General features: G+C 40.3%; 1 protein-coding gene across 4 annotated transcripts in view; it reads right to left on the bottom strand.

Annotated features, from left to right (window-relative positions):
• The window catches only part of TEK (TEK receptor tyrosine kinase), a 120,615-nt gene that overhangs the window by 49,895 nt on the left and 56,442 nt on the right, over nucleotides 1–14,278 (bottom strand). For all 4 annotated transcript variants that reach the window (XM_035307320.3, XM_035307326.3, XM_035307344.3 and 1 more), the window contains exons 4-7: nucleotides 13,417–13,569; nucleotides 7,514–7,645; nucleotides 6,895–7,035; nucleotides 632–760 (exon numbers count right to left, since the gene is read on the bottom strand). In XM_035307320.3, the coding sequence (XP_035163211.1) occupies nucleotides 632–760; nucleotides 6,895–7,035; nucleotides 7,514–7,645; nucleotides 13,417–13,569 (555 nt within the window). The remainder of the gene's footprint in view (nucleotides 1–631; nucleotides 761–6,894; nucleotides 7,036–7,513; nucleotides 7,646–13,416; nucleotides 13,570–14,278) is intronic.

Below are 14,278 nucleotides of genomic sequence, written 5' to 3'. Positions count from 1 at the left end.
TTTCGGTATGATGAATATGTTGTGAAATGAGATTATGGCAATGATTGCACAGCTCTGTGAACATACCAAAAACCCTCAATGGTACATTGTACATTTTAAAAAGGTAAACATTTTGATATAAAAACTGTATCTCTATAAGGCTGTTTTTAAGAAGATAGTGGGCTGGATTTAGTCTGTGGGTTAAAGTTTGCTGACTCCTGCTGGAGAGTCATTTCTGAACTAGAATTACATACAATTTCATTTTGAGCATAATCTTTTCTATTTATTTTACTCTTTCTATCACTTTAAAAATATCCTCTGTTTAAATTCATCCCAAATTGCTCTTTCTCTGGTATGCATGTCCAGGGAAAAGGCTGCTCCTAGAGAAATGAGCCGAGGAGGCAGGCAGAGCTGGCCAGTCATCACTTAAGCTGCTACAGAGAACACATGGTTTATTCCTAGAGGCAAGAGAAATAAAGGCTACGATTAGGGTCAGTAGAGAAGAATTAAAATGCTGTGCTTTAGAATTTAGAATAAATTATTCTCAACTTCCGGATGGAAAGAAAAAAGGTCTGAGGATCTTGAGATGCTGGCACAAGCTCAGTTCAGACATGCTGAACATGGCCCCGACTACAGTGTTACCTTGCTTTACCTTCTCTCTCACACTGGACCCCTTGCCGTCCTGGAGAGCAGAGGCATCCTCTGAAGCGATCACACATCTCCCCATTGCTGCAGCTGCACCTCAGTTTACAATCTGGCCCATAAAAACCAGGAGGGCATGCTGTAAACAAAGACATCAAAAAAACAGTATTAATACAGGGGAAGGGAGGAAACAGGCTGCAGGTGCCTAGTTTCATTTTTCTCTAAGCCATCAACTTTGCTGATTTGCGTAAGGTAGGGTAGAATTTACCTGAATTGCCAAGAACTTAAAAAGCTGGGGAGTTCTGCCTCCAAAAAAAGTTGAACGAGCTCCTATCAGGCCAACTTTTTTGTAGCTACAACTACGTTTAGAAAACAACTTCCTGAAGGCACTGAAGAGGAGGATAGCAAGAAACAAAGACCTGGAAGATTCTGGAGAGGAACTAAAATTTGGAAGATGGGAAAGATGTCTCTTTTTTCAGCTTTTAGCCTAACTGTTAGGTACAGTTGACAGCACGTATGGAAGCTAAGACTCCAAAGAAAACCTGTAGTCTTACTGGCCTGATGAATCAGAGGACAGAGTCAGGAGAACCACAGCCACTGGAAAGAGAGGGGAAAACCCAGAAAGAGAGTCAGAGAAAAGTCCCAGATCTTCGGCTGATCCTTGATCTGTGCATGCTCGGTACAGACTCAAAGCAGCCCAGCTAAAGAGAAAAGAACTAAACTGAGTTTGACCTGATTCCTAACAGTGAGAGAGCAGTTTGAATCCTACCAAGTTAATTGCCTGCTAAAACAAAACAAAATCAACATTCCTGAAAGATTATATCAGATTCCAGAGTCTCCACAATGTAACATTTTCAATGTCCAAGATACAATCCCCAGAAGAAATGGAGAATTAAGGTCCATTTTTTAAGAAAAAAGAAAATCAACAGAGACCAACTGTGATGAGCCAGATGTTGGAATAGACGAGAATTTTAAAACAACTAAAATAACTTCCTGAAAGCTGAGGTAAAAGAAGATATGCTCATAACAAATGAAACAATAAGAAACTTCAGCAGGGAAAGACAAACTATTTTTTAAAGCAAAAAAAAATCCAAAACTGAAAAACACAATATTTGAAATCAAATAATCACTATATATGGACTTAGCAACAGAATGGAGATGACAAAAGAAAGAGCCAATAAACTTGAAGCTACATCAATAACCAATCTGAAGAAGAAAAGTAGGGAAAAGGTTGGAAAAAAATGATTTTATCTCTAGGGGCCCATGAGACAATATCAAAACATCTAACACACAGGTAACTGGAGGTCCAAGAAGGACCAGAAAGAAAGGGTTAGAAAAAATATTTGAAGAAATAATGGTTTAAATTCCCCCAATTTGTTGACATTTACACATCCAAAAGTTTGTTAAGCCCTTAGAAGAATAAATATAAAGAAAACTATGCATTGGCACATCATGGTTAAATCGCTAAAAAGTAAAAATCAAGATAATTTAAAATGTTAGCTTTTTAAGGCTGTTTCTTCATAGCAGAGTAGTTAAGCCATTCTAATTATGTTTCGGTACTTAAAATAAGCTCCTGGAGGATAGGGTAGAAGCATTACTTTCCCTTGGAGCTCACTAAACCTTCCAAGACAACTGTTAGAATTTGGGATATGGCAAATGGATTCTGTTAACTGGCTATCTTTATTTTGGTCAACTGTAACATTACTAGAAGGCTTCTAACCAAAATTAATGCAAAAGCTTGTGTTTTAGGGCTCTGATGATTTGTTTCCATTTTGTATTTTATTCACCCAGCTAAAATGCAGTCTATTTTTAGTATCAGTCACAACTAAGTTATCTACAAACTCAATACAATTACTATCAAAATTGCAATGGAAGTTTTCACAGAAATAGAAAAAAAAACAATTCTAAAATTTATATTGAGCCATAGAAGGCCCAGAATAGCCAAAGCAATACTGAGCAAGAAGAACAAAGCTAGAGACAGCACATTACCTGATTTCAAAATAAAAGCTATAGTAATAAAAACACTATGGCATTGGCATAAAAACAGATGTATAGACCGATGGAACAGAATTGACAGCCGAGAAATAAATTCACACATTTACAGTTAACTGATTCCACAAAGATATGAAGAACACACAGCAGGGAAAGGTTAATCTCTTCAATAAATGGTCCTGGGAAAACTAGATAACCACAAGCAGAAGAATGGAATTAGAACCCCATCTCATATGATATTCAAGAATCAATACAAAATTGACTAAAGATACAACATAAGACCTGAAACTGTAAAACCACTAGAAGAAAACAGAGGAGAAAACCTTCTCGATATTGATCTGGGCAATGATTTTTTGGATATGACTTCAAAAGTACAGACAACAAAAGCAGAAACAGACGAATGTGATTACATCAAACTAACAAACTTCTGCACAGCAAAGGAAGCAATCAACAGAGTGAAGCGACAGTGTATGGAACAAGAAAATATATTTCCAAAGTATACACCCGAGAGGTTAATAACCAAAATATATGAGGAACTCAAACAACTTAATAGCAAAAAAACAACCTTATTTAAAAATGGACAAAGGACCTGAATAGACATCTGTTTTTGTTTTGTTTTGTTTTTTTAGAGGCAGAGTTTCACTCTTGTTGCCCAGGCTAGAGTGCAGTGACATGACCTTGGCTCACTGCAATCTCTGCCTCCCAGATTCAAGCAATTATCCTGCCTCAGCCTCTCAAGTAGCTGGCTTTACAGGCATCCACCACCATGCCCAGCTAATTTTGTATTTTTAGTAGAGACAGGGTTTCTCCATGTTGGTCAGGCTGGTTTCAAACTCCCAACCTCAGGACATCTGCCCCACCTTGGTCTCCCAAAGGGCTGTGGGATTATAGGCATGAGCCACTGCACCCAGCCTGCATCTCTTAAAAGAAAACATACAAATGGCCAACAGGTATATGAAAAATACTCAACATCACTGATCATCAGGGAAATGAAAATCAAAACCACAATGATATATCACATCACACCTGGTATAATGGCAAGGATATAGATAAAAAGGAACCCTTATATGCTACTGGTGGGAATGTAAATTGGTACAGTTATTATGGAAAACAATATGGAAGTTCTTCAAAACACTCAAAATAGAACTATTACATGATCTGGCAATCCCACTTCTGGGTATATATCCAAGAGAAATGAAATCACTATCTGAAGGAGACATCTGTAGTCCCATGTTCATTGCAGCATTGCTTACTATAGCCAAAATAGGGAATTGACCAAGTGTCCACCCATGGATGAATGGATAAAGAAAATGTGGTGTATACACATATATAATGGCATATTATTCAGCCTTTGAAAAGAAGGAAATTCTGTCATTTGCAGAAACAAGGATGAACCTGGAGGACATTGTGCTAAGTGAAATAAGCCAGGCATAGAAAGACCAATACTGTAAGATCTTTTCTATACGTGGAATCTAAAAACATCAGACTTATAGAAGCAAAGCAGCATAGTGGTTCCCAGGGACTGTGGAGTGGAGGAAATGGGGAGATGCTGGTCAAATGGCAAAAAATTTTAATTATGCAGGAATAGTAAGTTTTGGAGTTCTAATATACAACATGTTGGCTAAACTTAATATTACTGTCTTGTATACTTGAAATTTGCTGAGAGATCTTAAATGCTGTCACCACACCCACAAACACAGGGTAACTGTGTGAGGTGGTGGATATGATGAGTAGTTTAATAGCAGTAATAATTTCACAATGTATACATATATCAAAATGTCACATTTTGTATCTTAACTACATACCATTTTTACTTAGCAATTAGACCTCAATAAAGCTGGAAAAAAAACTTAATCACAACTTCTTACTCAAAGCAGATGGTAGAAAGATTGAGAACTATTAATAAGCATAAAGGAAATCTGACCACTAAAATCAAGTTTCTGTTGTGATGGCAGAAGACCGTAAAACATCATGAAGCCTGATTTTTTAGTTTCTAGTACACACTGGCACTTTCTTCCTGGCAGAGGGCTCTGAATGACTGAATGATCATATATTTGCACAGTGGAATTCCCCTATTCTCTTTATTGTCCCCATTATTTGCTTCAAAAATTTCTATTAGTGCTTATTTCCTCAGATAGAAACCAGCCCTGATAATGTACAATCTATTGGTGACTATTCTAAATCCTGGACTATTAGAGGAGACAGTGTCCTTAAGTAGTGACAATTAGAAATGTCTCCTTGCTTTCCTACTGCTTTTTGGATGGACTGAACAGGATAGTGACTGTTGAAAGGAGTCTGGAAGTATATTAGAACAGTTCTATTCATAAAATCACGGTGATTTTCTTGAGCGAGAAATGGGCTAGGATGAGTTAATGAAATGTATGCATAAACATGGGCCCAGAGACACAGTGACTATGAAGCTGATGACGTTTATGGTCTAGGGACTGCCTGCATGCACCCCTCCCTGGGCCCTAGCAAAGTGTTCACAGTTTGCATAAGATTTTAATTCTTTTTTTTAAAAGAGGGATCTGCCCCTGCCTGGAGTCACCTTTTACCTTAAGATGCACATTTCCAAGGCCAGATGGGATTCCTCCACTGCTGTGGCTCACTCCATGTTCCAGGGGGCAGACATAGCATTTAGAGGGAACTGAATGAGGTATTGCAGGTGGCAGGAGCTATCTTTTGTGTAACTCTCCTTTTTGTCCTCCTCCTCCAAGCCCCTGGAGCTGTGCTGTTCAGTACAGTTCGCCACTGGCTATGGAACCCTTAAAATATGGCTAGTCCAAATTGAAATTTCAAAGACTTACTATGAAAAAGGGAGTGTAAAATATCTCATTAATACTTTTTGCTGTTGATCACATGTTGAGCTGATACTATTTCTAACATATGGGGTTACATAATATATAAAAATTATTTCACCTATTCCTTTGCACCGTTTTAATGTGGACACTAGAAAATTTTAAATTCTATATGTGAGTGGCTTATATTTCTACTGAACTGCTCTGCCTGAAGCATGGTTATCAAATTGCTGGGACCCTATCAAAGCTACCTTTAGTGCTGGATATGGGAAAAGCTGACTTTGTGAGATAAACACTGAAGAGCCTTTGAGCTCTGGCTAATTCACAACATTCATATGCATTAGGGAGGTTCTGTCATATTTGTCTACAGGTTCATGTTGAGCTACTGTGTGACAGTAGATGTGAAACACATCCTGAAAAGTAGATGTCAGATGAATTCCATCAAGCCAGGTCAAACAGGAAAGCATACTTTAGAAAGGGCAGAGGGACTCTGAATAGGCTAGGTTAGTACTGCTTGCATAAGGTCCACAGCAGGTAAGATTTTAACTTCTTCTATTTTTGAGCCACCAAATCCTGTCTGGATCTAACCCAAAAGCTCCGATTTTGATTTCCTTTTTTTTTTTTTTTTTTTTAAGAGACAAGGTCTCACTCTGTTGCCCAGGCCGGAGTGCAGTGGTGCAATCATAGCTCACTGCAGCTTCAAACTCCTGGGCTCAAGGGATCCTCCTGCCTCAGCCTCCTGAGTAGCTGGGACAACAAGCAAGCATGCACTACCATGCCCAGCTAAAGCCGTGATTTTATGATTCACTGAAAAAAAAACAAGTTTTCTATGGTCTTCCTACTCAAAGCATGGTCTGAAAACTGACATCATCAAAACTGCTTGGGAGCCTTTTAGAAATGCAGAACCCCAGGCCCCAGTCCATACCTACCAAACCAGAATCCGTGCTTTAGTGAGATCCCCTAAGTGATAGTTATGAGAAGTACTTTTTTTTTTTTTTGAGACAGAGTTTCGCTCTTGTTACCCAGGCTGGAGTGCAATGGTGCGATCTCAGCTCACCACAACCTCCGCCTCCTGGGTTCAGGCAATTCTCCTGCCTCAGCCTCCCGAGTAGCTGGGATTACAGGCACGCGCCACCATGCCCAGCTAATTTTTTGTATTTTTAATAGAGACGGGGTTCGTTGACCAGGATGGTCTCGATCTCTTGACCTCATGATCCACCTGCCTCAGCCTCCCAAAGTGCTGGGATTACAGGCATGAGACACCGTGCCCAGCGAGAAGTACTTTCTATGTGGTCCAAATTTTTTATGGTGAAAGTATAATTTACATTAGATGAAAACATCTATGATTCAAAATCCTGTCGTCCAGTAGTGGGTAGCTGACTAAGCTGTCCAGGTATGACCTATATTGTGATTTCCAGCAAACTGGATCTTCTCTGTATACCTGCTAGAATGTTTCTGTACAAGGGTGTGATTAATGCTTTACCTTCACTGCACTGCAGACCCTTCCAGCCTGTGGCACAGGAACACCCATAGGGGTCAGGGAGACAGATCACATAAGACTTGCATCCATCTTGTCCACTGCACCTTTCGTTACAAGTTCTGCCAAATGTGTGCAGTTCACAAGCTTTTGGGAGGAAAAGAAAAGATGGTTCGGAGTCAAATATGAAACCCTTTGAAATGCATAATCCTTTGGAATCATTTCTCCTAGTTTAGTGAATAAGGGAAACAGTCAAATCTCAGCTGTGGCATGGGTAGCATGAGCACACCCTTCTGGCCCATTTTACTGATAATGAAACTACCCCACAGAGAGGACATCAGGGACATCACTCACAATCATGCTGGTTTGTCACTGTGGAAACCTAGAGGGCGGCATTCACACTGTAAATATCATAGATCTGTATATATTTATTATAACTTTCCAATGGTTGGCAATAAAGGACTTTTAGGAAAAGGCACCTTTTTCTCATTTACACACAGGTACCATCTGGACTAACAGAGGCCGTTTAGCTTCCATTCCCATCTGTGTCCAGATCTAAAATTCTAGATCCAGAAACGATGGCTTTTTAAATACACAGCTTACGTACTAAGTACTCTTGACTCACCCTTCTCACATGTCCTTCCCATAAACCCAGGAGGGCAAATGCATTCTCCAGTATCTTCGTGGCAGACACCATTGTTCATACAAGCAGTACAGCGACGGTTACATTCAGGTCCCCACTTCTGAGCTTCACATCCTTTTGTTAAGGAAAACAAGGCTGTAGTGAGTAGAGCACATTCACTCAACAAATCTTTACTGAGCACCTATTATGTGTCAGTCACTTCAGTGGACACCAGTGGAAACTGGTGAATGAAGATAAAATACAGGCTCTGCTCTCTAAAAGCTAATAGTCTAATATGGGAGACAGACATGTAAACGGGAAATTGTGATAGAAACAAAGACAAAAAGTACCTAACTCTGTGTGGGGGTAAGCGAGGGCATGTAGGAAGGCTTCCCAGAGGATGTGGTATGCAGAGTGAATCTCCAGGACAACCTAAGCAGCAAAGAAGATAAGGCTGGAGAGTGTGTTCCAGGCAAAGGCAAGGCATAGGAAGAGACCATGGCATGGCCAGGGAGCTGCAGGCATGGTTATAGGCTGGAGCCGTAATTTTCAAAGCCTGGTCTCATCCTCTGGGAATCTGTTAGAAGTGTAAATCCCAGACCCCACCCAACCACCCAGCCACGACCTACTGAATGAGAAATTCTGGAAGTGGCCTAGTAATCTGTGCTTAACAAGCCCTCCAGGTGACTCACATATGCTAGAGTTGGAGAACCTCTGGCCTGGAGTATGTGGAGGAGGGATAAGGCTGAAAAGAGAACTAGTAGCTGGAACTAGTAGCCTCCACCTATTTTTCAGCTGGAAAACCATATAAGAAGTGAAACAAGATAGGCAAAACCTGAAGTACAAGGACGGTAAAATCCTTTTAGATTCACTTTTCTTGGCCATTTCTAACACTTGGTGATTTTTGACTGTCAATTAGGTCCTAGGATAGCTTCTAATATAAGGAAAACCCAGCGGGGTTGGAATGACCCTTCGTGGTCAGGTCAGGAATTCAGTTTCATTTCTCATCTGAAGGGAACTAGTGTCTTCGTCCTGTTAGTCTCATGGTGGTAAGCTGGGCCTGTGCCTACAGCTGATGTAACGTTATCATTTCTTTGGCAAAAACTCCTGGTTATCAGTATTTTCTCAACAGTAATCAAGAAGACTGCCAACACACATAATTTCTTACAGTCTTCCACTTACAGATGAAGGTACAAAACGTCTAAAAGCTAATATTTATATTCTTTAATATGTAGAGGGAAACAGGTTTTGAACGGTTAGTTATTTCTTCAGAGCCAGACCGCAGGTTATTTGCACATGTTGAAAACAATGGTGGCAGGCAATGTCGATGAAAATGAGTTTCCTGTGACATTAAACTGTACTTACCTACAGACCTACTTCTCATCCCAGGAAGGAAGAAAAAATAAAGCTTTAGGGAATAATAGGGGTGATTTCTTAGGAATGGAGAGGTCAGGAAGGGTCTGCTGATAAGCAGCAAGTATGTAACTAGGCATCGGTTTTCTTCAAAGCCTTTGTGATTCTGTATTTTGTGAAACCCTATGTCATGGCATCCAGAGAAAAATTCTATATATTGAAAATCTTGCCAGAGAATAAATCTATACAGAAAAGAAAATCCTATGAAGATTGTGATTTTTTATAAAAAAAATATTTCAGCACTGAGTGTTTCTAGGTTTCAATTCATCCTGGAGAGATGGTGATATGGTTTGGCTGTGTCCCCACTCAAATCTTATCTCCAACTGTAATCCCCACATGTGGAGGGAGGGACCTAATGGGAGGTGACTGGATCATGGCGGGTGATTTCCCCATGCTGTTCTCCTGATAGTGAGTGAGTCTGCATAAGGGCTAATGGTTTTAAAGTGTGGCATTTCCTGCTTTGCATGCACAGGCTCACTCTCCTGCCGCCTTGTGAAGAAAGTGCTTGCTTCTCCTTCGCCTTCTGCCATGAATGTAAATTTTCTAAGGCCTCCCTAGCCGTGCAGAACTGAGTCAATTAAACCTCTTTTCTTTATCAATTACCCAGTCTCAGGTGCTTCTTTATAGCAGTGTGAATATTGACTAATACAGACACCTACAGTTAAGAGAAATGGACATGTGCCTTCACCTGTATCCCATTTCTTCATAAATATCAAAGAACTCATACTGGGGGAAAATATTCTTAAATGGGATGACTGTGAGCCAACTTAAACTTTCTTAGATTGATTTTAGATATTAGCTGTGCTACTCGAATTATTTCATTAAAATACTCCTAACCACAAAGTGCAATGAACACATACTCCTAGGAAACTGAAAAGAGACAGCTTGGATATCAAAATGTGTTTGAAATCTTTTGCTTTATCTTTAAAGCTCAGTCGAATTTTACATTCTAGTCTATACTAGTCATGTTTGTTTTGATACTAATTTTTTTTTTTAACTTTAAGCCTTTTACCACTGTGTTGTGATATAAGAAATTTATGTTATACGGATAGTCTCGTAATATATAAATAGTCTCATCCCTGTTTCCTGGCACAGAGTTCCTAAAACCCCTAGAATCTCTGGAGTGATGAGAGTACCTTTTGTATCCCAATGAGAGGACTGGTGGCTGGCGGCCCCTAGACAGCTTCAGGATGAGAGCTAGTCACCAGAAATACCAGGGTATGATTACAGAGTTGTGATACTCAGCCTATCCCTGCAATCTCTAGGGAGGGGCTAAAGATTGAATATTAAATTGATTAGTGGCCAGTGATTTAATCAATTATGTCTACCTAATGAATCCTCCACAAAAACCCAAAAGGACCGGATTCAGAGAGCATCATGATCACTGAACACATGGAGGTTCCTGGAGGGTGATGTACCTAGAGAGCCCATGGAAGCGCTGTACCCACTCCCCATATCTTTCCCTGTGCATCTCTTCCACCTGGCTGCTCACCTTAATATTTGTAATATTCCCTATAGCAAGATGGTAAACGTGTTTCCCTGAGTTCTGTGAGCCCTTCTAGCAAATTAACCCAACCCAAGAGGGAGTCTCACCACCAACTGATGATACGGGGTCAGTCAGAGACACAGGTCACAATCTGGGACTCGCAACTGGCATCTAAAGTGAGGGCAGTCTAATAGGACTGAACATGTAACTTGTAGGGTCTGATACTATTTCCCAGTAGAGTCAGAATTGAGTAACTATAGGATACCCAATTGATGTCTGCTAGAGAACTGGATAGGGTGCAAGGAAAAATCCCTACACATCTGGTGTTCAGTAAGAACAGAGATTAGGAAAAAAACTTTGATTTTCCTGTCTCAAACAACTATATATCAATATATACAGATATGTCTGACACTCCTAAAAGATGTATGCCATTTACCTTCTGAGTACACCTAGTACATGGTATTATATCAGACCCCAAAGAAACTAAATGAAATAAATGCAAAATTCTTCCTTGCTATTCAGACTCTCCTGAGTAGTAGAATAAAAGGGGATATCACTTGCTTATTCCAAGTCAACTGAAACTTCACGTAAAGCTAACTGTGAAGCAAGCTATTAGAAGCTGAATATTGGCTGGGTACGGTGGCTCACGCCTGTAATCTTTGGGAGGCTCACGCCTGGCACTTTGGGAGGCCAAGGTGGCAGATAACGAGGTCAGGAGTGTGAGACAATCCTGGCCAACATGGTGAAACCCCATCTCTACTAAAAATACAAAAATTAGCCAGGCACGGTGGTGGGTGCCTGTAATCTCAGCTACTTAGGAGGCTGAGGCAGGAGAATTGCTTGAACCCCGGAGGCGGAAGTTGCAGTGAGCCAAGACCATGCCATTGCACTCCAGCCTGGGTGACAGATCGAGACTGGGTCTCAAAAAAAAAAAAAAAAGGAACTGAATATTTTAGTTTTGCTATCATCATAAATTACATTTTTTTTAAGATTCATCTTACACTTAATAGAAGTCAAGCACAGTACTCGTCTAGAAGGAAACAGGTCCTGGGTACATGGAAAGATTCCTCACAACTCAAGCTCCAATAGTCGGGCCTGTAAAACACCCTGCTGCATTTTATGCCCATAGAGGTGGTTAGGCATGGAGCACAAACTAGATGAATCACGCTTTTCATAATTCTATTGTCATTTTTCAATGTTTGTTTAGCTAATTATACATGATTTATTTTATCATCCTGTATTCTCAACATGAACCCAATTCTTGGCACAGAGTTATAATCAACATATTTCGTTAAATGAATGGGGGAACATAATGCAAACAAATTAATTAGAGATGGCAATCATTGGAGGAATGACAGAGAAGCCCAGGTATTCAGACCTGAAGACGTAAATATTTATTATTATAAATACCTTATATAGCTGGGGAAAATTCAGGACAAATCATTTTCTTTCTACTCATCAAGTTCCTATAAAAATTATAGGAAAATGTAATGTTGATATTTATACCCCACTTCAACAGTTATAATGGGGAAAAAAGTTTTTACTATTTCTAACTCTTATATTTTTCAAAACTGAAAATAAAAATCACATTTAAGAGTTAAATGACCCGGGAAGTGTGGGATTTACAGGAGGCAATGTTTAATCACATATTAGTCTAACCCAAGAGGTCCAACTCATCCCCCTAGAGCAGACACCTTTCAGTGAGACTGCTTTATTCATTGTGGTCTCCCTTTTTATACAGATGATCATGCTGTACCAATGGGAGTTTCTAGTGCCTTTAACCTGCAGTATGTGGCTCCACTCTTGTCTGTAGCTTACTGGTCTAGGCTGACAGACATCTAATATATGTTAGGCCAATCTAATTCTTTAGCCTGGAAATTCAAAATTTGGAAGTAAAAGAAACATTGCCGAAGCTGTCATCATAAAAGCAGCATCTTAGAGAGAAAGCCCATTCCTCTACCTCCCCACACCTGTCACCACTGAGCCCCAGCTCTTCCTTGAAGCTTATCTTTTCTGGAACTTGCCTTGCAGTGTTTTTTTGAGATAGGGTCTTGCTCTTTTGTCCAGGCTGGCCCACTTCAGCCTTGACCTCTCGAACGTGAGCTATCCTCCTACCTCAACCTGCCAAATAGCTGGAACTACAGGTGTGCATCACCATGCCTGGCTAATTTTAGTATTTTTTGTAGAGATGGGTTTTTGCCATGTTGCCCAAGCTGGTATTAAACTCTTGATCTCAAAGGGCCTCTCAAAGTGCTGAGATTACAGGCATAAGCCACTGCATGAACCACCGGCCACTTTTCAGCTTTCCCATTGATTTATTAGGAGTCCTTAGTGTCCCCCTCTGATATGGTTTGGCTGTGTCTCCACCCAAATCTCATCTTGAATTGTAGTTCCCGTAATCCCCACGTGTTGTGGGAGGAACCCAGTAGGAGATAATTTAATCATGGGGGCGGCTGCCCTCATGCTGTTCCCATGAGAGTGAGTGAGTTCTCATACAATCTGGTGGTTTTATACAGTTCTTCCCCCCTCCTTCACTCTCATTCTTCTCTCTCCTGCTGCCATGTGAAGAAGGATGTGTTTGCTTACTCTTCTGCCATGATTGTAAGTTGCCTGATGCCTCCCCAGGGTATTGAACTGTAACTCAATTAAACCTCTTCCCTTTATAAATCACCTAGTCTCAAGTCTTAAAAAAGAGCAAGTGAAATTAGAAATAATTTGCCCTGAAAAAAAGAAAAGATTTGCCCTGAATTTTCCCCAGCTACATCAAGTATTTGTAATATTAAATATTTAAGTCTTCAGATCTAAATACCTGGGCTTTTCTGTCATTCCTCTAATGATTGGTATCTCTAATTCATTTGCTTTGCTGCATGAGAACAGACTAATACAACCTCCAACCAGTCCCTCGTTTTTACTTAAGAAGCCATGGTTCGTTTCTGTTATTCACAACTAAAAATCCTAACAGTCTAACAACCACACCATCACAAATGGTGGCCTCTCAATCACTTACTCCGGACTATCAGCCTGGTGAAAGACGAGGTGAAGAGGTTTCCTCCTATATACCTGGCCGAGTATACTCCAGCATCCTGGGGCTGAGCATAAGGCAGGTTTATTTCCAGAATATCAGGTATTTCATGCCGGGGGACCGAATGGATGAAGGAACCTAGTACGAAGGAAGAGGGAAGAACAATAGATCACGCTGAAACATTCCTGTTTCCTTGTCTGGTTTTTCCACTTATTCAGCTTTCCCTGAATTGGTAAAGAAAATGTGCTCTCACATACTGGATGTGGGAGAAGAATGAAAAGGCTGAACTATTCAGTGCTCTCCCGGTAGTCAAGAAAGTCATAGTGATAGAGCAGATAGGTTAGTCTGTGGGATCTACCACCAAACCCATGAAGATGGGGGCAGTATAAGTTCTCATATTCTGCAAGGAGAGGTGAACATAGTTGGCAGGCAAAGTTAGGTGGAAAATGACAGGTAACTCCGTCAACTAACCAATTAACTAGGAGATACCCATAATCACTAGTCCAATCTGGATGTCTTATCTACTCACAGATTTCAGAATGGTCCCCATCAATATTCCAGCTGGATCAGGCAGCTGATAGCAGGTGGTACCAAACCACAGCTAGGACCTAGACACATTTGGGTTACACAGTTGGACTGCCAGAACTGCTAACAACTGGCTTCCCATGTTTACTGTGGTAGTTTCCTAAACCCTGCCATCGACAATGCCACAATCAAAGAAACTCACTTTTTATATAGCTGAAGTTGAGATCTCACATATTATATTATGGGATTTTATTGTTTTATTTATGTGTCTGATGGGATGTATTGTATAATGTACATATACTATGTACATTCATATATATGA

This window comes from Callithrix jacchus, chromosome 1 (assembly GCF_049354715.1).
Source record: "Callithrix jacchus isolate 240 chromosome 1, calJac240_pri, whole genome shotgun sequence".
Classification (NCBI taxonomy): domain Eukaryota; kingdom Metazoa; phylum Chordata; class Mammalia; order Primates; family Cebidae; genus Callithrix; species Callithrix jacchus.
Note: the sequence above shows the minus strand (reverse complement) of the source record. Positions and strands in the feature narration are given on the sequence as shown.